General features: G+C 43.5%; 1 protein-coding gene across 2 annotated transcripts in view; it reads right to left on the bottom strand.

Moving 5' to 3' along the window:
• The window catches only part of srfbp1 (serum response factor binding protein 1), a 186,133-nt gene extending 161,331 nt beyond the window's left edge, over window positions 1-24,802 (bottom strand). For both annotated transcript variants that reach the window (XM_067983019.1, XM_067983020.1), the window contains exon 1: window positions 24,722-24,802. In XM_067983019.1, the coding sequence (XP_067839120.1) occupies window positions 24,722-24,754 (33 nt within the window). In that variant the 5' untranslated portion in view covers window positions 24,755-24,802. The remainder of the gene's footprint in view (window positions 1-24,721) is intronic.
• Between the last annotated feature and the right edge of the window lie 215 nt (window positions 24,803-25,017).

The following is a 25,017-nucleotide window of genomic DNA, read 5'->3' as shown; positions in this document are numbered from 1 at the left end:
GCAAAGTGATGGAAGGTGTCGTCGACAGTGCTTTCAAACAGTACTCACTCACCAATAACCTGCTCACCGATGCTCAGTTTGGGTTTGCCAAGACCACTCGGCTCCAGACTTCATTACAGCCCTGGTCCAAACATGGACAAAAGAGGTGAATTCCAGAGGTGAGGTGAGAGTCACTGCCCTTTACATCAATGCAGCATTTGACTGAGTGTGGCACCAAGGAGCCCTAGTAAAATTGAAGTCAATGGGAATCAGGGGGATAACTCTCCAGTGGCTGGAGTCATACCTAGCACAAAGGAAGATGGTAGTGGTTGTTGGAGGCCAATCATCTCAGCCCCAAGACAAGCTGCTGGAGTTCCTCAGGGCAGTGTCCTAGGCCCAACCATCTTCAGCTGCTTCATCAATGACCTTCCCTCCATCATAAGGTCAGAAATGGGGATGTTCGCTGATGATTGCACAGTGTTCAGTTGCATTTGCAACCCCTTAGATAATGAAGCAGTCCGTGCCCACATGCAGCAAGACCTGGACAACATCCAAGCTTGGGCTGATAAGTGGCAAGTAACATTCACGCCAGACAAGTGCCAGGCAATGACCATCTCCAATAAGAGAGAGTCTAACCACTTCCCCTTGACATTCAACGGCATTACCATCGCCGAATCCCCCACCATCAACATCCTGGGGGTCACCATTGACCAGAAACTTAACTGGACCAGCCATATAAATACTGTGGCTACAAGAGCAGTTCAGAGGCTGGGTATTCTGCGGCGAGTGACTCACCTCCTGACTCCCCAAAGCCTTTCCACCATCTACAAGGCACAAGTCAGGAGTGTGATGGAATACTCTCCACTTGCCTGGATGAGTGCAGCTCCAACACTCAAGAAGCTCGACACCATCCAGGACAAAGCAGCCCGTTTGATTGGCACCCCATCCACCACCCTAAACATTCACTCCCTTCACCACCGGCGTACTGCGGCTGCTGTGTGTACTATCCACAGGATGCACTGCAGCAACTCACCAAGGCTTCTTCGACAGCACCTCCCAAACCCGCGACCTCTACCACCTAGAAGGACAAGGGCAGCAGGCACGTGGGAACAACACCACCTGCATGTTCCCCTCCAAGTCACACATCATCCCGACTTGGAAAGATATCGCCGTTCCTTCATCGTCGCTGGGTCAAAATCCTGGAACTCCCTTCCGAACAGCACTGTGGGAGAACCTTCACCACACGGACTGCAGCGGTTCAAGGCGGCGGCTCACCATCACCTTCTCAAGGGCAATTAGGGATGGGCAATAAATGCTGGCCTTGCCAGCAACGCCCACATCCCTTCAACAAATAAAAAATTACCTACTTCTAATAGTCAGTAAAACTGCTGCATATTCAATTTTTCTGTGGAAATTCTACCCTATAGACTTTACTGATCAAAGACATGAACAAACTACACATTCTCCCCACATAAAATCTACAAAGAAAGCTGAAGGGAGATACTTAGGAATGCGAAGGAAATAGGCTGATGAAGAAAAGGTGAGAGATGTCTCAGCGTCAGTTACATGACATTGTGTACAACAGGCCCCTCTGTCAAAAAGACCACCAACTTCCACTTTCAACATCACCCGCTTCTGGGCTGAATTCAGCCCATTTGCTGCTGAAACCCTCTTCCATACCATTGTCACTTCTAGACATGACTACTCCCTTGTTCTCCTGGCCAGCCTCCCATCCTTCACCTTTCATAAACTTCAGTTCATCCAAAACTCTGCTACCCACATCCTATCTGACACCAAGTCCCACTCACCCATTACCCCTGTCCTCACTGATCTACAATGGCCCAGGTCCCTTAATGGCTCAAATTTAAAATTCTTATCTGTGTGTTTAAATCCTTTCACGGCTTCACCCATCCCTATTCTCTGTAGCCTCCCACAGCCATACAACCCCCATACACCCACAGAACTCCCAATTCCTCCAACTCTGGCCTCATGTGCATTCCCCTAGCTTTGCACATCTGCCAATGTTGTAGCAATCAACTGCTTAGACCTCATGCTCTGGAATTCCCTAACTAAACCCTTCCATCTCCCTCTCTTCCTTTAAGGCCTTCCTTAAATTCCACCTCTTTGACGAAGCATTTGGTCACCCCACCTAATATCTCCTTTGACTCATCGGCTTTTTTTTCTAATTAAGAACGAACAAACTTGCATTTATATAGTGCCTTTCACGACCTCAGGTCGTCCCAAAGCGCTTTACAGCCAATGAAGTACTTTTGAAGTGTAGCCACTGTTGTATTGCAGGGAAACGCGGCAGCCAATTTGCACACAGGAAGTTCCTACAAACCGCAATGAGATCATGACCAGATAGTCTGTTATAGTCTAATTGTGCCTCTGTGTCGTGCCTTAGGACATCTTCTACGTTAAATGTAAATTGTTGTTGTTGACTTGATCAGTACTCTGGTGAAGAGCAGTTTTACCAATAACTACAATCTCTTCCTATGTCCAACAACCTAGACTGCTTCTGCATCTTAGATTTGAATCAAATTTCAAAGTTTCACTTGCAGAATAAGGGAACCTATCTTTTGAAGATTGCTTTGCTACAATCGAAGTCTTAAAGGAACCCTTTCAGCATTGGCAAGCTTTAATCTCTTCTAAAAGTTACTTTGACAGAAGGTGATAGACAGAGGTGAGTGACTACTGCTAGAAGCACTCCATGACAAGATAACAGAATTAAAAACTCACTGCAAGCAAGTTTCAATCCAACCAAAACACATCAAGGAAAAACGCAAATGCCCTATTTTGTAGGGAAAATCTGAACTTATTAAACCAATGTATAGGGAAAATAGATATGAAAAACACAAATTTGCAGCTTCAATCCCAAATTAACAATGAATTCTAAAGAGCAACAACAAGGCACTGCTTCTAAGAGAAAAACAACAGAGGGCAATCATGTAAAGGTTTTTTTTATATTCATTCACGGGATGTGAGCGTCGCTGGCAAGGCCAGCATTTATTGCCCATCCCTAATTGCCCTCGAGAAAGTGGTGGCGAGCCGCCTTCTTGAACCGCTGCAGTCCGTGTGTTGAAGGTACTCCCACACGGATTATCATACAGGAGTGGGAGAGAGGACAGCAAACAAAGTTCTTTTTTAAATAAAAGATGCTGCCCGATGCTTTTCACCCTTTGGCAATAAATCTGAATCTCAAACATGTTGTGTAAAGCATTCCTTTGGGATATTTTTAGATAATCTTCAAAATAATCAATCTTTGAAGAACCCATACTGATTGAAAGATTAAAATATTACTGTCTAAAGACACTGTACCGAATTGTTCACTGGATTGAAGAGTGTGAAAATTAAGTCACTAACGAACATCTACTGTGACAGCTCAGAGGCTCCAAACAGGAAATAATCCAGGACCCTAAAGTAATTGGATATATTCCTCTCACTTCAATACAAGCGATAGCAGCATCTTAGTCTACATCTAGAAGTTGATAACTCAGAGTGGGAGTGAAACAAGCACAACAGGATAAAAGCAGGGATGCCGTAAGTGATGGTGTGGGTGAGGGCAAGAGAGAGGTATGGGGTGGGGGGGGGGGGGTTGCTCTCAGCGATGGTGTGGGTAAGCGTAAGAGAGAGCTCGGGAAATGCCGACCACAAAGTGATGCAATTGCCACAAGGAAGTTGCATACAATGATAATCAAAAAAGACATTTCTACAGAAAATCATGAATGTGAACCATCCCTGTAGCCGCTATTAAACTTTGGAATATCTTATCAGCAGACTCAGAACAAAAACTTAACTTCTGCAGCAATTGAGAATTTCAATCATGACTTGTTCACAGTACAGTATTTAAAAACACACAACTTTAATTATAAAATGAAGGGACAATTTAGAAGAAGATAGTTCTTTCAGGTTTAGTTGCCTTGAGGTGAAAATTAGGAGATACATCCCACCAATTTGGCCCAGTAGTAGAATAGGAGCACAGAAAGACTTCAAAAATTTGTACTGGGGTACCAATGGGGGAACATAACAAACTTCTCATATGTGCTGGGAGCCCTGGGACTTCAGTCAATGCTTCAAAGTTTCATTTACAGTGACAGCCAACAAATTCGTAGCAGGGGCGGGGGGGGGGGGGGGGGGGGGGGGAGGGAGGGAGGGAGGGAGGGAAGAGGAGGTTCAATTTATAGATAAAGCAAAATGAAAATATTTGATGGGAGATTTCACTTGTAAATGAGAAACATGATTAAAAAAAACCTAAATTATAAAACTGAAATTTTGGAAACGATTTTTCAGTCTGCATTTTAAATGCATGAACTCAAAGAAACAAGCATGTTCATTCGACAGTTAGCTATTTAGAATGGACTCAATCCACTTTACACATTGCTGGAGCCAAGAACTGCACACAATGTAAGTGTCCAACATTCTTGAATTTATATCCAAGGAGATTCTTATGATCTCACACTTATTATTGGCTTGGAAAGGTATTTCAGTCGTAGGGTTGCCAAAATGTTCATAAAGGCATAGCCCCATCTCAACACAATCATCAGCTGTCTAATGACCAATCGATTACCTTCCTCTGGGGGAAGGGGAGCAAGCAGTCTCATCATAGTTAATCTGGCCAGAGAGGGCATGCTTGGTGATGGAAAACTGGAACTCAGCCAACCCTCTGTGGCAAACGCAATGGGGGAGAAATTAGACCTTGTTACTCAAGTTTATCGGGCATGAAACAGAGGTAAAAAGGGTCCAATTTTGCAGGACTAAGTCCTGCACCCCAAGGGTGCCTGAAACATATCTGATGCCATTTTGGCATGTGTGATATTTAGGCATCCCTGGCGGTACCTTGAACTGGCATTACGCCCCTTGCATATGCTAATATGGGCCCTAATGTCCGTTTAAGAACCCTTCTCCAAAATTGCTCAGCGTTGAGTGGAGCATTCACCAGACGTGCGCCACTCAGGTTTTCCTGTTCTTGCTGCAGTCTAACCAAAGGTCCTTAAAGGGAAAACTGGAGGCCGCCAACTAAAAAGTTAGTTTCTTCTTTTTAAAAAACTTATCTTCATGTAGAGCCAGGAGCAGCAGCGTTCGTCCTGGCTCCACAGCATGCCTGAGGTCCGCTGCCGGCCACGCATCTCTCTCCTGTTCTCCCAGAACTTACCCGAGAGTAACCGCCTGCATCGCAGCAGTCCCAAATCGGTGGGGAACCAACCGGTGAGCTACCTCCGGACATTCAACTGGCAGCCGCACCTCGCTGGAATTATGCTGATAAGGCCCAAGTCCCAATTTTGGACTAGCCTTGGGGCTCTGGCTACTGGTGCGCAGTCCAGTAATCCAGCCAGTCAGGTCCACAGTACTCTGAAGCACAGTTGAAGATTGACAGATCAGTTCCAGATAACCCTGCAAACAAATGTCTTAATGGATAGGGTGGTCTTATCTGGACAAGCAGCAAAAAAGTTTACCTGTGCTATGTCCTGCTAAGCTGCATGGTTTTAGCAGATTAAATTTGAGGAGCAGCCCTGTGCACACTTCGGGGTCCCTGAATTTTTGCTGTTGCCAACTTGTATCTAAGCTCTTTGGACTTAGGTAAGTCAGGAGTGTCCCTTTTTGGAGGGCGGGGGCGGAAAGAAAGGAGAAAAAAGTGTGCACTCTGTGTTGTCAAACAGAAACCCTACTCCTGAGAATTTCCCAGCAGTTTGGTTTGTAAACTTTTAAGCATGATCATAGTTTCCGCACCTATCAGATAGACAAGTCAAAAATAAACTTCTGAACACAAGATTGAAAAAAAGCATTATTGATTGCTTTTTCTTGCAGCGACGCACAGAATTTTTTTTTATTCGTTCATGGGATGTAGGCGTCGCTGGCAAGGTGAGCATTTATTGGCCATCCCTAATTGCCCTGGAGAAGGTGGTGGTGAGCCGCCTTCTTGAACCGCTGCAGTCCGTGTGGTGAAGGTTCTCCCACAGTGCTGTTTGGAAGGGAGTTCCAGGATTTTGACCCAGCAACGGTGATTTATTTCCAAGTCGGGATGGTGTGTGAATTGGAGGGGAATGTGCAGGTGGCGTGGTTCCCATGTGCCTGTTGCCCTTGCCTTTCTAGGCGGTAGAGGTCGTGGTTTGGGAGGTGCTGTCGAAGAAGCCTTGGCGAGTTGCTGCAGTGCATCCTGTGGATGGTACACACTGCAGCCACTGTGCACCGGTGGTGGAGGGAGTGAATGTTTAGGGTGGTGGATGGGGTGCCAATAAAGCGGGCTGCTTTGTCCTGGATGGTGTCGAGCTTCATGAGTGTTGTTGGAGCTGCACTCATCCAGGCAAGTAGAGTGTATTCCATCACACTCCTGACTTGTGCCTTGTAGATGGTTGAAAGGCTTTGCGGAGTCAGGAGGTGAATCACTTGCTGCAGAATACCCAGCCTCCGACCTGCTCTTGTAGCCACAGTATTTATGTGGCTGGTCCAGTTAAATTTCTGATCAATCGTGACCCCCAGGATGTTGATGGTGGGGGATTCGGCGATGGTAATGCCGTTGAATGTCAAGGGGAAGTGGTTAGACTGTCTCTTGTTGGAGATGGTCATTGCCTGGTATTTGTCTGGCGCAAATGTTACTTGCCACTTATGAGCCCAAGCCTGGATGTTGTCCAGGTCTTGCTGCACGCGGGCATGGACTACTTCATTATCTGAGGGGTTGCGAATGGAACTGAACACTGTGCAATCATCAGCAAACATCCCCATTTCTGACCTCATGATGGAGGGAAGGTCATTGATGAAAGCAGCTGAAGATGGTTGGGCCTAGGACACTGCCCTGAGGAACTCCGGCAGCAATGTCCTGGGGCTGAGATGATTGGCCCCCAACAACCACTACCATCTTCCTTTGTGCTAGGTATGACTCCAGTCACTGGAGAGTTTTCCCCGATTCCCATTAACTTCAATTTTACTAGGGCTCCTTGGTGCCACACTCGGTCAAATGCTACCTTGATGTCAAGGGCAGTTACTCTCACCTCACCTCTGGAATTCAGCTCTTTTGTCCATGTTTGAACCAAGGCTGTAATGAGGTCTGGAGCAGAGTGGTCCTGGCGGAACCCAAACCGAGCATCGGTGAGCAGGTTATTGGTGCGTGCCGCTTGATAGCACTGTCGACGACACCTTCCATCACGTTGCTGATGATTGAGAGTAGACTGATGGGGTGGTAATTGGCTGGATTGGATTTGTCCTGCTGTTTGTGGACAAGACATACCTGGGCAATTTTCCACATTGTCGGGTAGATGCCAGTGTTGTAGCTGTACTGGAACAGCTTGGCTACAGGCGCGGCCAGTTCTGGAGCACAAGTCTTCAGCACTACAGCCGGTATGTTGTCAGGGCCCCTAGCCTTTCTTGTATCCAGTGCACTCAGCCGTTTCTGGATATCACGTGGAGTGAATCGAATTGGCTGAAGACTGGCTTCTGTAATGGTAGGGATATCAAGAGGAAGCCGAGATGGATCGTCCACTCAACACTTCTGGCTGAAGATGGTTGCAAACACTTCAGCCTTGTCTTTAGCACTCACGTGCTGGACTCCGCCATCATTGAGGATGGAGATGTTCACCGAGCCGCCTCTTCCCTTTAGTTGTTTAATTGTCCACCACCATTCACGACTGGATGTGGCAGGACTGCAGAGCTTCGATCTGATCTGTTGGTTGTGGAATCGCTTAGCTCTGTCTATAGCATGTTGCTTCCGCTGTTTAGCATGCATGTAGTCCTGTGTTGTAGCTTCACCAAGTTGGCACCTCATTTTTAAGTATGCCTGGTGCTGCTCCTGGCATGCTTTGTCTTGACTAACAATTTCACCAGATTTGTTTTCAAGCTACCATTAACAGCTTTTATGCATCATAAAATAAAATCAAGAGTGGATGGCCACTAAAGCATTAACAGGGTTCTTATGCAGTGCTGTTCTCATATGGAAACAACTATGAAAACAACAGATTTGGATTGGCAACTACGTGGCTAATTTCCACTGAAGAACTATTAACCACTGCTCAATGATGTCTCAAGTGTAAAGATGGAGTGAAAACAACTCTCTAAAGAACTGTATGAACTAAATGCCTGTATGCAGATAGCAGTCATAAAGAATTCAAAATTTTGCTCCCAGAGAATTCTTTGTTAATAGTATAAGTTGAAGTCAACGATCCTTAAAGCAGCTGATTGTGTTTGTTTTAAAAAAGAATATTTTTTTCAGATTTATGAATTACTGTGGTTTAATTAAAAATGATTTTACAAACTTGCAACAATCCAGAAATAACTTCTACAATTTTTTTATATATATATATATATATTATATTATATTATATATGATATATGTATATACATATACTATCTCTCTCAGTAATGCAAGGCAATTTCCTTCCCCTAACACACCTCCAGAATTCTGCTGGACTGACTCACCAGAAATCTATTCAAATAACACTATGAATAATTAGCTTTTTGTCACTGTTTAAAGTGGTGCAATGCCATGGGAAAATCACATCCACACACTTAAAACACAAAATTCTGCTCAAATGGTTGATTAAAAGTTTAGTTACAGGATTTCTTCTTCGGATCAGGTGAAATGAAATGTAAATAGTAGACTTGTAAAAACAATTTTAAACCAGAGGATGTTCCAATGGCCTTTGTTCCATTTATGGGTTTCAGCACATGAAAATGTCTTACTATGAACTGTTTGAAGCTGTTAATTTTAAAATGGTTGAATACCATACTTCATTCTGGTTGCCAATATTCTCAATTTAAAACACCTTGGACACCATTGCGTTTATTTCAGATAATGTAGAACATCTCTCAGAACCACATAATCTGGAAGACAAGTCCAAGAATTTTTTTGAAGAGGTTACTAAAGTCGTGGACAGAGGAATGTCTATGGATGTTGTTTATGTGGACGTCCAGAAGGCATTCGATAAAGTCCCTCATAAGAGATTGTTAGCTAAAGTTGAAGCTCATGGAATTGAGGGAAAATTATTGACCTGGTTGGGAAATTGGCTGAGTGGCAGGAGGCAGAAAGTAGGGATAATGGACAGGTACTCAAATTGGCAGGATGCGACTAGTGGTGTCCCACAGGGATCTGTGTTGGGGCCTCAACTATTCACTGTATTTATTAACAACTTAGATGACAGGATAGAGAGCCACATATCTAAGTTTGCCGAAAACAAAGATAGGCAGCATTGTAGATGGAAGCATAAAATTACAGAGAGATATTAATAGATTAAGTGAATGGGCAAAACTGTAGAAAATGGATTTCAATTTAGGCAAGTGTGAGATCATCCACTTTGGACCTAAAAAGGATAGATCAGAGTACTTTCTAAATGGTGAAAAGCTTGAGACAGTGGAGGCCCAAAGAGACTTAGGAGTCCATGTACATAGATCATTAAAATGTGATGGGCAGGTACAGAAAATAATCAAAAAGGCTAATGGAATGCTGGGCATTTTATAGAGGACTAGAATACAAGGGGGTAGAGGTTATGCTACAGCTATACAAAGCCCTGGTTAGAGCACACCTGGAGTACTGTGTTCAGTTCTGGGCACCGCACCTTAGGAAGGATATATTGGCCTTGGAGGGAGTAGATTTACTAGAATGAAACCTGGACTCTAAGGGTTAAATTACGAGGAGAGATTACACAAACTGGGGTCGCAATCCCTGGAATTTAGAAGATTAAGGGGTGATTTGATTCAAGTTTTCAAGAAATTAAAGGGAACTGATAGGGTAGTTAGAGAGAAACTATTTCCACTGGTTGCGGAGTCTAAGACTAGGGGACATAGCCTAAAAATTAGAGCCAGGACTTTCAGGCATGAAGTTAGGAAACACTTCTACATGCAAAGGGTGGAGGAAGTTTGGAACTCTCTTCCGCAAATGGCAGTTGATGCTAGCTCAATTGTTAATTTTAAACCTGAGATTGATAGATTTTTGTTAACCAAAGATATTAGGAACATAGGAACAGGAGTAGGCCATTCAGCCCCTCGTGCCTGCTCCGCCATTTGATAAGATCATGGCTGATCTGTGATCTAACTCCATATTCCTGCCTATGGCCCATATCCCTTAATACCTTTGGTTGCCAAAAAGCTATCTATCTCATTTAAATTTAGCAATTGAGCTAGTATCAATTGCTGTTTGCGGAAGAAAGTTCCAAACTTCTACCACCCTTCGTGTGTAGAAATGTTTTCTAATCTCGCTCCTGAAAGGTCTGGCTCTATTAAGGGAAATGGGGCTAAGGTGGGTATATGGAGTTAGGTCACAGATCAACCACGATCTCATTGGATGGTGGAACAGACTCGAGGGGCGAAATGGCTTACTCCTGTTCCTATGATCAGTGAGTAGAAATTTTATTTTATTAAACCTATGCTATTTTGTCTTTTGCAGGTGAGGCTGTGTGTAATGATTCTGATTAAAATTAAACTTTACAAGTTACAGCATTCTTATTGATTATATATAGGGTATTGAACTTATATGAGGACTAAAAACATTTCAAGAAAGGCCAGTTTGTGTATTTTCTTCCGATTCTGAAGTTGTTGATTTCCTTTAAAATAAATTAGTTCATCAATACTGCCCATTGTTCTCAGTCAAAATTCCTATCTTACCCTATACTGTCATCAATATTGATGCAACATCAGCCGCTTTTAAGAACAGAATAAAATATACAGAGGATGAGTAAAAGCAAGCTTGCAGGTCGGAGTACAGACTGATGCAAAAAGCAACATAGGACAGCATATACTTTTAGTGATGTACCCAGGTCATTGATCATTCTCTATGAAATGATACTATGTCAACAAGTTCTTTTGAAGTTTTCTACATTTATAAAATTACTAATAGATCTCCCATGGGGTTGTATATGGTAAGGCATGAAATATGGTCTCTCTCTTACTTCTGATGTCTTTTATGTTGATGCTTTCTGTTTCTCCTCTCTGTAACTGTTGTTTTTGTTTCTCTCTCTCTCTCTCTCTCTCTATCTATCCTCCTGCTTTTTTGTTCTTTTCTTCCAGGTGGTGGGTGGTATGTCATGGTGTAGCAGGGAAAGGAGCCACCAGCAGCTGCAGGCTGCATTTGGGGTACGGAATGCGGGGAAAATGTGACCCTCAGCAGCTTCCTTCCAATCCCCTCCCCCGTGATTTATGCTTCCACATACCCCCTTGCATCACCATCACATTACCCTTCCTACCATCCTCTCACTCTCATCATTATCCCTACCTATTCCTCTTTGAATGGCCCATTCAACTCCTTGCTCCGCTGGCATTCACCTCACTTAACTCCATCTATTTTCCCCCACTCTCCAGGTTTTGTTTGCTTTCAAAATTAAACTTTGATAAAATCAAATTAGAACGAGGAACACCACTATCTCATTGTGTTTGAAATCAGAATCTCTGTCTCACAGATGTACGTGATTAGCATTGACCTTTTCTAACTGACAGGTGGGGATGGTCAGTTGGCTTCAAAATTAAACCAGCATTATTTTTGAAAACTGAAGTAACATTAAATTAAGCATTCTCTTGCTCTCTCTCCCTAGTTTAATAGACTCTAATAGATCAAACACAAAAGTTGCAACAGGTGTATTATCAGAACAAATGTTTTTTTTAAAATTCTCACATACACACAAAAACACAATGTAAATTTTACCTTTATGGCTTTTGAAATTGTTCTCATGTTTTTCAATATTTGAAGAAAAGCTATTGGCAGAAAGTATTGAGAGGTAGAGAAAAACATCCAATCACTACAGCTGACTGCTACATCCTGGAAAATGAAATACACTGAACATGCTCAGACTGCACAATCCAAATTCACTCAGTCACAGCTCTAAGTAAAAATATCAAGTCCAAGCCAAGGCTTTTGAGATGCTGAGGCCTTCAAGTAGAAACTTTAATACAGGCAATTAAAAGACACAATGGATACATTTAATCATGTTATTCCAAAATATGTAATTTGCAAATAAAAATTAGACCCATATTTTGAATATTATAAATTTTAGTTATTAAGGAACAAAGATCACACTGAAAAAAATTCAGAAAGCATTGAGTGATTTATGGGAACCTGGTGGCCAGATTATGCAATCTTAAAGTAGTGTGCTCTCATTATTCTGTGACATCTTTAAGATTGAAAATATCTGTGACAGCACCACCCACAGGAGTAACAAATACCAAAGATGAGTTTTCAATAAAACACATGCTCATGTGCTAAATTTAATATAATAGATACAAATATCGATTGACCAATTATCACTTGTTTAAATCCAGTGTCACGGCGTGTTAAGTCACGTAGCAGTACTGCATGTATACTATCTGTTTGAAGTTAGATCTTGTCTTGTCTAATGAGACAGGGTTAATTAGTAATCTCATAGTAAGGAATCCTCTGGGGAAGAGTGATCATAATATGGTAGAATTTCACATTGAGTTTGAGAGTGACATACTTAAGTCAGAAACTAGAGATTTAAACTTAAATAAAGCCAATTACATAGGTATGAGGGGCGAGTTGACGGAGGTAGATTGGGAAATTAGATTAAAAAGTATGACAGTAGATAAGCAATGGCAAACAAATAAAGAAATATTTAATAATTCTCAACAAACATACATTCATTGAGAAATAAAAACTCCAGAAGGAAAGTGATCCATCGTGGCTAACTAAAGAAGTTAAGGATAGTATTAGATTAAAAGAGGCTTATAATGTTGCCAAGAGTAGTAAGCCTGAGGAGTGGGAGAGTTTTAGAAATCAGCAAAGGATGACCAAAAAATTGATAAAAGGAAGAAAATAGAATGAGAGTAAACTAACAAGAAATATAAACACAGACTGTAAAAACTTCTACAAGTAGTAAAAAGGAAGAGAGTAGCGAAAGTAAACATGGGTCCCTTAAAAGCTGAGACGGGAGAAATTATAATGGGAAATAAGGAAATGGCAGAGACATTAAACAAGTATTTTGCATCTGTTTTCACAGTAGAATTCACAAAAAGCATACCAGAAATAGTGGAGAACCAAATGTCTAATGAGAGTGAGGAACTTAAAGTAATTAATATTAGTGAAGAAAAAGTACTGGAGAAATTAAGGGGACTAAAAGCCGACAAATCCACTGGACCTGATGGGCTACATCCGAGGGTTTTAAAAGAAGTGGCTGCAGAGATAATGGATGCATTGGTTGTGATCGTCCAAAATTCCCTGGATTCTAGAAAGGTCCCAGTGGATTGGAAGGTAGCAAATGTAACACCGCTATTCAAGAAAGGAGGAAGAGAGAAAACAGGGAACTATAGGCCAGTTAGCCTGACATCGGTCGTCGGGAAAATGCTGGAATCCATTATTAAGGAAGTGGTAACAGGACACTTAGAAAATCATAATATGATTAGGCAGAGTCAACATCGTTTTATGAAAGGGAAATCATGTTTGACAAATCTATGAGAGTTTTTTGAGGATGTAACTAGCAGGGTAGATAAAGAGGAACCAGTGGATGTGGTATATTTGGATTTTCAAAAGGCGTTCGATAAGGTGCTACATAAAAGGTTGTTACACAAGATAAGGGCGCATGGGGTTGGAAGTAATATATTAGCATGGATTGAGGACTGGTTAACAGACTGAAAACAGAGAGTTGGAATAAACAAGTCATTTTCGGGTTGGCAGGATGTAACTAGCGGGGTGCCACAAGGATCAGTGCTTGGGCCTCAGCTGTTTACAATATATATCAATGACTTAAATGAGGGAACGAGTGTAATGTATCCAAATTTGCTGACGATACAAAGCTAGGTGGGTAAATAAGCTGTGAGGAAGACACAGAGTCTGCAAAGGGATGTAGACAGGTTAAGTGGGTGGGCAAGAAGGTGGTAGATGGAGTATAATGTGGGGAAATGTGAGGTTTTTCACTTTGGTCGGAAGAACAGAAAAACAGAATATTTTTTTAATGGTGAGAAACTATTAAATGTTGGTGTTCAGAGAGATTTGGATGTCCTTGTCCATGAAACACAGAAAGTTAACATGCAGGTACAACAGCAAATAATTAGGAAGGCAAATGGTATGTTGGCCTTTAATGCAAGAGGGTTGGAGTACAAGAATAAGGAAGTCTTGCCACAATTATACAGAGCTTTGGTGAGACAACATCTGGTGAATTGTGTACAGTTTTGGTCTACTTACGTTATGAAGGACATACTTGCCTTTGAGGCGGTGCAGCGAAGGTTCACTCGATTGATCCCTGGGATGAGAGGGCTGTCCTATGAGGAGAGGTTGAGTAGAATGGGCCTATACTCTCTGGAGTTTAGAAGAATGAGAGGTGATCTCATTGAAACATACAAGATTCTGAGGGGGCTTGACAGGGTAGATGCTGAGAGGTTGTTCCCTCTGGCTGGAGTCTAGAACTAGAGGGCATAGCCACAGGAAAAGGGGTCGGCCATTTAAGAATGAGATGAGGAGGAATTTCTTCACTCAGAGGGTGGTGAATCTTTGGAATTCTCTACCCCAGAGGGTTGCGGTTGTTCAGACATTGAGTATATTCAAGACTGAGATCGATTGATTTTTGGGCTCTCTGGGAATCAAGGGATATGGGGATCAGGCGGGAAAGTGGAGCTGAGGTCGAAGATCAGCCATGGTCTGAACGTATGGTGGAGCAGGCTCGAGGGGCTGTATGGCTTACTCCTGCTCCTGTTTCTTATGTTCTGAAGTTGTGATGTTAAGAAATTAAGTTTGTAGAGTTATATGCAGCACACTTCAAGCCAACAACACATCTTTGCTCTTGCAGTTCATGATGTAAGATTCAATAAAATTGTATGCCTTATAGCGCATTACAGATTGTGCAATCCTAGATCTATTGGGGATCTAGACTGGTCTTACAGTATGGTGCCATTGCAAAGTCTTGTTCTCTCCTGCCACCTAGTGGACATAATATTAAGGGAAAAAGAAAAAAAACTACTGGTACCTCTTATTTTTGTTTTCGTTCTTTTTCTTGTCATTTTCCCCACACCCCTTTGCCTTGCTCTTCTGAATGCACTCAATTCTTGCTGGGGTACAATGTCATAGATGCTAGTCCTGGTATCTCACCCAAGTAACCATTGGATATTAAACCACTGAGGGCACCATTGGCAAACAAGATCCTGTCCTCATGCAAAGTTCCTAGATATTGATCAGGACAGGGAACTCAAGCTAATTCTCCCCATCCTAACCTCGGGTGCTGGGCCCAATTATTGGACCCCTATCAGCACACCTGCTGAGATCAGCTAACTCAGCACTGCCCACGAATTGAATCTAGAACCTTCTGGTTCTGTATGGCTCAGCTCGACATTGGATAAATTTGATATATGAGAGAGCTTATTTATAGGTATTTCATTAAATTTTGGAATTGAAAGAGATTCCCATTTAGTATGTAAATATATAGTGCCCAGTTGAACATGATGTTGCAGGTAAATCATGGCAAAAATGTGAATGGAAAGGATAGGTCTGTTTTCCTTTCTTTTCACAGTCAGGATTCTGTTTGAAGTATAAATTTAACTGCTATGTATTAAAGCTATACATAATTCCATTGTGGATACTGAAACTTGTATAATTACCACAATAATCAAACCAAAACATAAATATATGTATCTCTACAATTAAGATAATCAGATACTAAGATTCAGCTGAGGCCAAAATATTTGATGAACTTTTATAATGGAAAATTATCAACACTCCACTCTGCCTTTGCTTAATTACACTGTCAACTCCATTTAAGAAAGGTAGATTCAGAGTGTTGGTTATAACTTGCTAGATTAAAATGTTGAACACAGTGTCAATAAAATACATGCCCATTCAACAACTAACATTTTAATTAGACAACAACGAAGAGGATGAAACAGGTTCAAATTGAACATCCTGTTAATATAGCAAAATAAGAGGCAGAAGACATCTGAGGCAGAACGTAATGACTGCACCCAGGTCTCCATTAAAGTTCTGAGAAATACAGAGGACCATATTAAACAATCTTAAATGTATGTCTGAGTTCAAAATAGCACACAATAGAAGTGTTCTTCAGAGGAAAACAGAGCCACATTGCTACCAAAGATATGAAAAAAAACCAAAATCCTTAAATCTGGTGGGAAAGAGCGCTACCAAATCCCCCTCATCAGCCATCGTCTCAGGCTGAACCAGACTGGTCATAACCTTGGCGCTCTATTCAACCTTACCCAAGTTTCGAACCCCACATCCTCTCCATCACAAAGACCACATAACCTCCACCTCCATAACATTGACTACCTCTGCCCCTGCCTCAGCCCATCTTCAGCTGAAACCTTCATCAATGCCTCCGTCACATCCAGACTTGACTATTTCAATGCTCTCCTGGTCAGCCTCCCATCCACTACCCTCCGTAAACTTCAGCTGTATCCCATCCTACACGTCTTTTACAAATATTTCCCAGCGATCAAGACCATGTTGCCCTACTTGAATATGCTGTATGGCTCAACTGACATGACATTGCTGTACCACTCCATCCCCAATTTAAAGTGACCCATTCCAGCCTACAGTGCCCATCCCCCCATCTGTTGTTACTTACTCGATCTTTGGACTGTACTCCAGTGATCCTCAGCCTTACTCTGTGAATTGAGCCCAGGGCAGAAGTCTGCTTTTTCCTGAGATGAAACCAGTTTCTCTACTGGACAGCCAACTCTCTGCTAAACTGCCTCTTCACGACCTGCTCCTGCAGGCTCAGTTTCTGCTGGGAATTTTCCACTGTGCTGGGCTAGCCCTAATCTGTTCCCAGCCTGCACTAGATTCTACTCCCATGCAGCTGAATGATCTCTGCTTTGCTGTTATTCACTTGCCTGCCATGGACAATAACTTCACCCTGTTCATTCATCCTCCATCACCCTTCGGTGTATTGGGGTTAGACGAGCTCAAGACCTTGCTGCTTCTCCCGATCTTGTTTCTCACCATTCCACATTTGTTCCTTAGGCCAGCTCTCTTATTTGCACTGATCTCATGGATTTACACTTCACCCTCCCGTTTCCTTGGTCTTTGCTACTCCTGGTCCTTGAGTTTCACACCCGTTGCTACTCATTCTTCCACTGGTCCACCACATCTGCTGGTGCAAACTCCTAACACCCAAGGCCACTACGCACCTTCGCTGGACCCAGGATGAACCTCTAATGGCTCATCATCGCCCCTCCCTCCTCCTCCTCGGCCGTCTGATTCCACCATGCAATTTCCACCAGCATTTCAGCTGATGGCCTATTCATCGAACGGCTTCTGGATCCACCCCTTTCCACAACTGACTCCAAACCTGGACATTGGTTTGTGGTTCCTCCAATCAAGGAGCTCATCACTGCTTCCCTACTAGCAGCAACTCCAACTACCTCACCTTTGGCCGACCTTCCCGCCTAGTGTGCCTGCTGGGATAGCTCACTAATGAACCACCTTCCCATCCTCCTTACCCCAAAATCTCGAACTCAGCCAGTGGATCAACAATCATTGCCCCTCTTTACATTTCTCTCCAGGATGTCCATTCACTTGAACAAAGCCCTTGCCACCCACAACTATATTGTGGATAATTCTATTGACTGGCTTTGACCGAAATTTGGCTCACAGGTGACAACCTTTTGGTCCTTACCAAAACCTCCCTGCCCAGCTTTATTTTCCACCACCTGCCCTGCCCGAACCACCATGGTGTCAGCATGGCCCTGATCAAGTCACACTTTGTATTTCCTTCCTAATCCTCTGAAACCACTTATTCGTCAAGCAACTCATCCTGTTCCATCACTACCCCATCCCTCCTTTTCCTCTCCAAAGTCTTTGAATGCATTGTCACCTCCTCAATCTATTTTCATCTCCCCTACTTGAACCTTTGGAATCAGGTTTCCACCTTTCCAGTATACTAAAATGGCCCTAAACAATGTCACGAACAACATTGTCTATGATTGTGACTATGGTGCATTATCCTTCCTTTGGCACACAGAAAACTAGAAAATGAAGTTCAAATGCTTTAATCCAATAAAGGTAATATTGAGAATGTATTTTTTTTAAATGGTTAGATATGAGCAGGAGAGTGAAAGAAAGAGGCTTAATATATACATATATGACAAACAGAAATGATTACAAAACAGTGGTTCCTTTTGTTTTATCTTTCAATTACAAACAATTTATATTTTCTCTATGGAAAATTCAAATTATTTGTACAACATTGTATCAGTTTGTGTGTTTTTGAAAATGTTTTGAATACAACGTAAACAATGAAAACTTACTTAAATTCAACTATGTTTTATTTTAGAAAGCGTGCCAAACAGAGAGAGACACAGAGTCAGAGATAAACACTGTCACATTGTTTACATTTGGCAATTCAAGAACAAATCACTGTTTACAACAGATTTGATGTTTAGCAGCACTGGAACACGGCCTTGGGTTTGGCTGAAATGGGGTGGGAGTGCTAGAGTTTGGCAATGCTGGAGTGGGAGAAACCTGTTTTTTTTGGCAGAACTGGAAGGTAGTCCAGACTGAGAAAAATAAGGTGAAAACTGGGATGTGGGGCTGGAGAATTTGCAGATATGTTGAAGAATAGCCATCGAGACAATTGTAACTGATGAACATTTTGAAATCGATGCGCTGATAGATGGACGCTAATGCATGGCAACAAACACTGTGTGATGGCTGAACTTGGCAGTGGGGCGAGATACAGGCAGTGAGTGGGGTTCTAGGCAAGTTACATTTTGTGTAAGGTGCAGCACAAGAGGTCACTTAAGAATGCGTTGACAAATTTGAGCCTTGAAGTGATGCAAAGTATCCAGTACATGTCTTGCAGTGGGTTTCTACAGCTGCACCTCTGGTGTGCCCAAAGTTCCAACCGTGGCTCCCTATTCCTCATTGGTTTCATCATCAGTGGGGGTAACATGAGAACCGAGGCAAGCGATGTTCTGGAGGTGAAAATAGACTGCCTTGGTATTGGACTGGATGTGAGGTTTGAAGCTCAGCTCAGCTCACTGTGATCGCATACAGTTCCACTCAAGTGAGATGGATGGAATGGGAGGCAAGAACTGAAGAGAATGGCTTTGATTTTACTAGTGTTTACTTGCAGGAAGTTCTGGCCCATCCATGACTTGAGGAATAGTGAGCCAAGGCTGTAAACTTGAGCACACTAGAGGTGACCATGCAGGTGTAGTAAGCCACTGCAAGACATATACTGGATACATTGCAAGATATAGGAATGGAAACATGAGAGTGCAGTGCCAAAGGTGTAGCATGGAGAGTTCAACCTATCAAAGGCTGCAAAGAGGCTGTTCACAAGGAGGGATAAGGAGTCATGGTCATAATTATAAATAAGTAACATTCATGCTGTTTTTAACTTGACAAATATTTATATATTTTAGTTTCTCTTGCTACAAGCTGTTCCAGTACAGCTACAACATTGGCATCTACCCGACAATGTGGAAAATTGCCCAGGTATGTCCTGTCCACAAAAAAAAGCAGGACAAATCCAATCCGGCCAATTACCACCCCATCAGTCTACTCTCAATCATCAGCAAAGTGATGGAAGGTGTCGTCGACAGTGCTATCAAGCGGCACTTACTCACCAATAACCTACTCACTGATGCTCAGTTTGGGTTCCGCCAGGACCACTCGGCTCCAGACCTCATTACAGCCTTGGTCTAAACATAGACGAAAGAGCTGAATTCCGGAGGTGAGGTGAGAGTGACTGCCCTTGACATCAAGGCAGCATTTGACCGAGTGTGGCACCAAGGAGCCCTAGTAAAACTGAAATCAATGGGAATCAGGGGGAAAACTCTCCAGTGGCTGGAGTCATACCTAGCACAAAGGAAGATGGTAGTGGTTGTTGGAGGCCAATCATTTCAGCCCCAGGACATTGCTGCAGGAGTTCCTCAAGGCAGTGTCCTAGGCCCAACCATCTTCAGCTGCTTCATCAATGACCTTCCCTCCATCATAAGGTCAGAAATGGGGATGTTCGCTGATGATTGCACAGTGTTCAGTTCCATTCACAACCCCTCAGATAATGAAGCAGTCCAAGCCCACATGCAGCAAGACCTGGACAACATCCAGGCTTGGGCTCATAAGTGGCAAGTAACATTTGCGCCAGACAAGTGCCAGGCAATGACCATCTCCAACAAAAGAGAGTGTCTAACCACCTCCTCTTGACATTCAATGGCATTACCATCACCAAATCCCCCACATATCAACATCCTGGGGGTCACCACTGACCAGAAACTTAACTGGACCAGCCATATAAATACTGTGGCTACAAGAGCAGATCAGAGGCTGGGTATTCTGTGGCGAGTGACTCACCTCCTGACTCCCCAAAGCCTTTCCACCATCTACAAGGCACAAGTCAGGAGTGTGATGGAATACTCTCCACTTGCCTGGATGAGTGCAGCTCCAACAACACTCAAGAAGCTCGACACCATCCAGGACAAAGCAGCCCGCTTGATTGGCACCCCATCCACCACCCTAAACATTCACTTCCTTCACCACCGGCGCACAGTGGCTGCAGTGTGTACCATCCACAGGATGCACTGCATCAACTCGCCAAGGCTTCTTCGACAACATCTCCCAAACCCACGACCTCTACCACCTAGAAGGACAAGAGCAGCAGGTACATGGGAACAACACCACCTGCACGTTCCCCTCCAAGTCACACACCATCCCGACTTGGAAATATATCGCCGTTCCTTCATCGTCGCTGGGTCAAAATCCTGGAACTCCCTTCCTAACAGCTCTGTGGGAGAACCTTCACCACACAGACTGCAGCGGTTCAACAAGGTGGCTCACCACCACCTTCGAGGGCAATTAGGGATGGGCAATAAATGCCGGTCTCGCCAGCGACGCCCACATCCCATGAACGAATAAAAAAAACATGCCACTTGAACAATCTGCTTATTTTTATAAAAATAAACAGATAAGAACAACGCATGCAGTTTATAAAAATAAATCCCCAGAGTGCTGCTTCTCCTTCAAATCACTTTAGCAGTGTTGTTATAGGATTTTAGTGTATCAACCATGTCCTCTTGAATTGTTCAACAGTCAGAAGTACAATGATAGATTTATCCATCTAAACATGGATTTGCATTTTGAGAAAGCAATTTGAGCTCAACACTAGGGTGAAGTACTAGTATTTAAAGCTCAGTCACTAGTGAGGTCAGTATAGGGAGCATTTTGAGGTAACAAAGGTGATTAAGATCATCCAAGAAGAGTATTACTTTATGTACTTGAGTTGAAGCTATCTGTTATGGTCAAACAGAGGAGCAACTAGATTGGTCATAATTCAAAGCTGGTTCCTAGAGTCAGCGGTGTAGATTTTTAACTTGCCGCCAGGTGTAAGACTGACGTTATGAATCGGCCGCCCCTTATAGTAACTACCTGATTTTCATTTCCATTGATTTTATAACAAAATTTCATGACTGATGTCACCATTCTCAATCATCCAATTGTTTCACTGATTCAGTCACAGTTACAGACAGCGTACAATATAGGCGCATGTTCACTTAAGTACTTTCAGACATTCCCCCATCCCTTCAGTGCTGTAACCTTTCTATGAAACCCATCCATGGCTGGCATACCGGAGTCATCTGGCGTGGGCTCGCCGATTAATAGTACTCAGGCAGCTTTGTTCACCAATTCTGATGAGTGATTGACATGTTATCTCAGGGGCACCATTATCTTTGCTGTCAACTGGAAGGCACTTGATGGTTCATTACAGATGGTCTGCTATGCTAGATGACATTGTAAATGATTCTCTCTCCTCAGGTACTGTCTCCCTCCCTTTCAAACCAAAAGTCATTTTCTATAGTGACCCAGAAATGGCAATAATCAAACTGCCATGCAAAAAAAGAGTAGGCAGAGGAAAAAAAGACAAGAGATCATAAACTTATTAGGACTTTGAGTGACTGGTCTCTATCAAAATTATTTTAAGGTGATATCTAACTAACAGTCATGTATCAAATCTTCCATTTGTTTCCTATCCAGAATGTAAATTCTTCTGTAATTAAGCTTCTTTCAGAAAATGCCTTGAAATAAACAACAGGTCCCTCAGCATCTGCAAAGAGGAGACAGATTAACATTTCAAAATATTACATTCTTTCTCCTTACAGATGCTGACAAACCTGCTGTGCACTTCATGCAATTTCTGTATTTACTTCTGATTTCCAGTTTCTTTTTAATTCAAGTTTGTTTTTTTTAAACCACTTATAAAACAAGATAAGTACAAACCTCAAGAGGTCCATCAAGAAATAAAACTTCAGCAATGCCCAAAGATCAAGGGGCTTAAGGTAGGCCCAATTCACAAGTGGTTTATTTAGGTGAACAAGATCAACATATTATTTGAAATACGTAAATATATTTTTCACAGCTTTATCATTAAAATACAACTTACAAATTAATTTATATTTCTACTCAAAGTCAAGATTTTGTCACCCATAAGGTTACTGGTCATCCTGAAGCATCAGCCTTGGCTCAATGGTAACACTCTCACCTCGAGTCAGAAGATCATGGGTTCGAGCCCCACTCCAGAGACTTTAACACACAATCCAGACTTCACTGCAGTACTGAGGGAATGCTGCACTGTTGGAGGCACCGTTTTTCAAATGAGACGTTAAACCGGGGCCCTATCTGTTCTCTCAGGTCGATGTACAAAAACCCCATGGCACTATTTGAAGGAAGCAGGGCTGTTATCCTGATATCTGGGCCAATGCCTATCCCTCAAGTACCACTAAAATAAATCATCTGGTTTTTTAATCTCACTGCAGTTTGTGGAACTTTGCTGCCACGTTTCCCGAGTGACTAAAATGCAGATGTATCTCGTTGGCTGTGATGCACTTTGGGACATCCTGAGAATATGAAAGATGCTATATAAATGCAATTTTTTTTCCCCACTCAGTTATTTATCTCACTGAAAATACATCTGTTCACACCTATTAACAGCTGGAGCACAGGAGGAATAATGCATGCCACTTTCAACAGAATGATAGTCAGGCCATTTTTAATAAGGGCCATACTGCATCCTGCCTCCTTAATACAACTTTCTACTCAAACTAAACCAAAATACCAAAGAAACAATGTGTTCATTTGAAAAATAAAGTTTGATGATCATGATCACTATGTTTCATCCTTAGAAAAACAAATCTTATTCGTTGTTTTTGAAGGGTGTATCTAGAAAAGATGCCTGAACGTCTTCATTGTATTCAAGGTGGATGAGAATTGAACATTATTTATTGATGTGGAGATGCCGGTGATGGACTGGGGTTGACAATTGTAAACAATTTTACAACACCAAGTTATAGTCCAGCAATTTTATTTTAAATTCACAAGCTTTCGGAGGCTTCCCCCTTCGTCACCCATAAGGTTACTGGTCATACTGCTGTGCACTTCATGCAATTTCTGTATTTACTTCTGATTTCCAGTTTCTTTTTAATTCAAGTTTGTTTTTTTTAAACCACTTATAAAACAAGATAAGTAGCAAACCTCAAGAGGTCCATCAAGAAATAAAACTTCAGCAATGCCCAAAGATCAAGGGGCTTAAGGTAGGCCCAATTCACAAGTGGTTTATTTAGGTGAACAAGATCAACATATTATTTGAAATACATAAATATATTTTTCACAGCTTTATCATTAAAATACAACTTACAAATTAATTTATATTTCTACTCAAAGTCAACAGTGCAGCATTCCCTCAGTACTGCAGTGAAGTCTGGATTGTGTGTTAAAGTCTCTGGAGTGGGGCTCGAACCCATGATCTTCTGACTCGAGGTGAGAGTGTTACCATTGAGCCAAGGCTGATGCTTCAGGATGACCAGTAACCTTATGGGTGACACATCGTTCACCTGACGAAGGGGGAAGCCTCCGAAAGCTTGTGAATTTAAAATAAAATTGCTGGACTATAACTTGGTGTTGTAAAATTGTTTACAATTATTTATTGAACCACTGGATCTCACTCAAGTCAGGTGGTTTACAGTTTCCACCAGATAAATACTGGTGAGTTTTAAGGTACTTTCACGCTTTAAAAATAGAGACCGAAGCAAGCAGGTGGCACTTGGAAATATAAATGTGCCAGCCGACAAGTCCAGGTGATGATACAGCGGGAGAGGGGCGGGAGAGGGGAGAGGGGAGAGGGGAGAGGGAGGGGAGAGGGGAGAGGGGGGGGAGAGGGGAGAGGGGAGAGGGGGGGGAGAGGGGAGAGGGGAGAGGGGCGGGAGAGGGGAGGGGAGAGGGGAGAGGGGAGAGGGGCGGGAGAGGGGAGAGGGGCGGGAGAGGGGAGAGGGGCGGGAGAGGGGAGAGGGGCGGGAGAGGGGAGAGGGGCGGGAGAGGGGAGAGGGGAGGAGGGAGAGGGGGGAGAGGGGGGGGGGGGAAGAGGGGGGGGGGGGAGAGGGGGGGGGGGGGAGAGGGGGGGGGGGGGAGAGGGTGAGGGGGGGAGAGGGGAGGGGGGGAGAGGGGAGGGGGGGAGAGGGGAGGGGGGGAGAGGGGAGGGGGGAGGTGGGGGGGGGAGGGGGGGGGAGGGGGGAGGAGAGGGGCGGGAGAGGGGTGAGGTGTGAGGGGGAGAGAGGTGGGGGGGGAGAGAGGTGGGGAGAGAGGTGGTGGGGGGGGGGGGAGAGAGGTGGTGGGGGGGGGGGGGAGAGAGGTGGTGGGGGGTGGGGGGGGGGGGGGAGAGAGGTGGTGGGGGGGGGGGGGGGGAGAGAGGTGGTGGGGGGGGGGGGGGGGAGAGAGGTGAGGAGGGGGGAGAGGGGGGGGTGAGGGGGGCGGGAGAGGGGGTGAGGGGGAGGTGAAGAGGGGAGAGCGGGGGGTAGGAGGGTCGGGCCGGTCACTCACCTCATTGTTGACGTTGACCGGCGGTTCCGCCATGCTGCCGGCCTCGCGCTGCTTCGCTCAAAACGCTCGGCTCCGCTCCCAACTTCCACGCGTACGGCAGCCGAGAGGGTCAATAAGAACCGTACCGCTTTCCTGGCGCTGTCAAAATAATAGACTTTTAGGAGGATGAGGGGAGAGGGAAACTTTAACAACAGAGAAAAAAGTTAACCTACGATTTTAAAATATTTAATTTTTTATTCACTCGAATTAGAAGTACACTTCTTCACGGTTTCCCTCCTGTTTGTAAAATATTTAGT

Source organism: Heptranchias perlo, chromosome 4 (assembly GCF_035084215.1).
Source record: "Heptranchias perlo isolate sHepPer1 chromosome 4, sHepPer1.hap1, whole genome shotgun sequence".
In the NCBI taxonomy this organism is placed as follows: domain Eukaryota; kingdom Metazoa; phylum Chordata; class Chondrichthyes; order Hexanchiformes; family Hexanchidae; genus Heptranchias; species Heptranchias perlo.
This window is presented reverse-complemented; position numbering and strand designations above follow the sequence as displayed.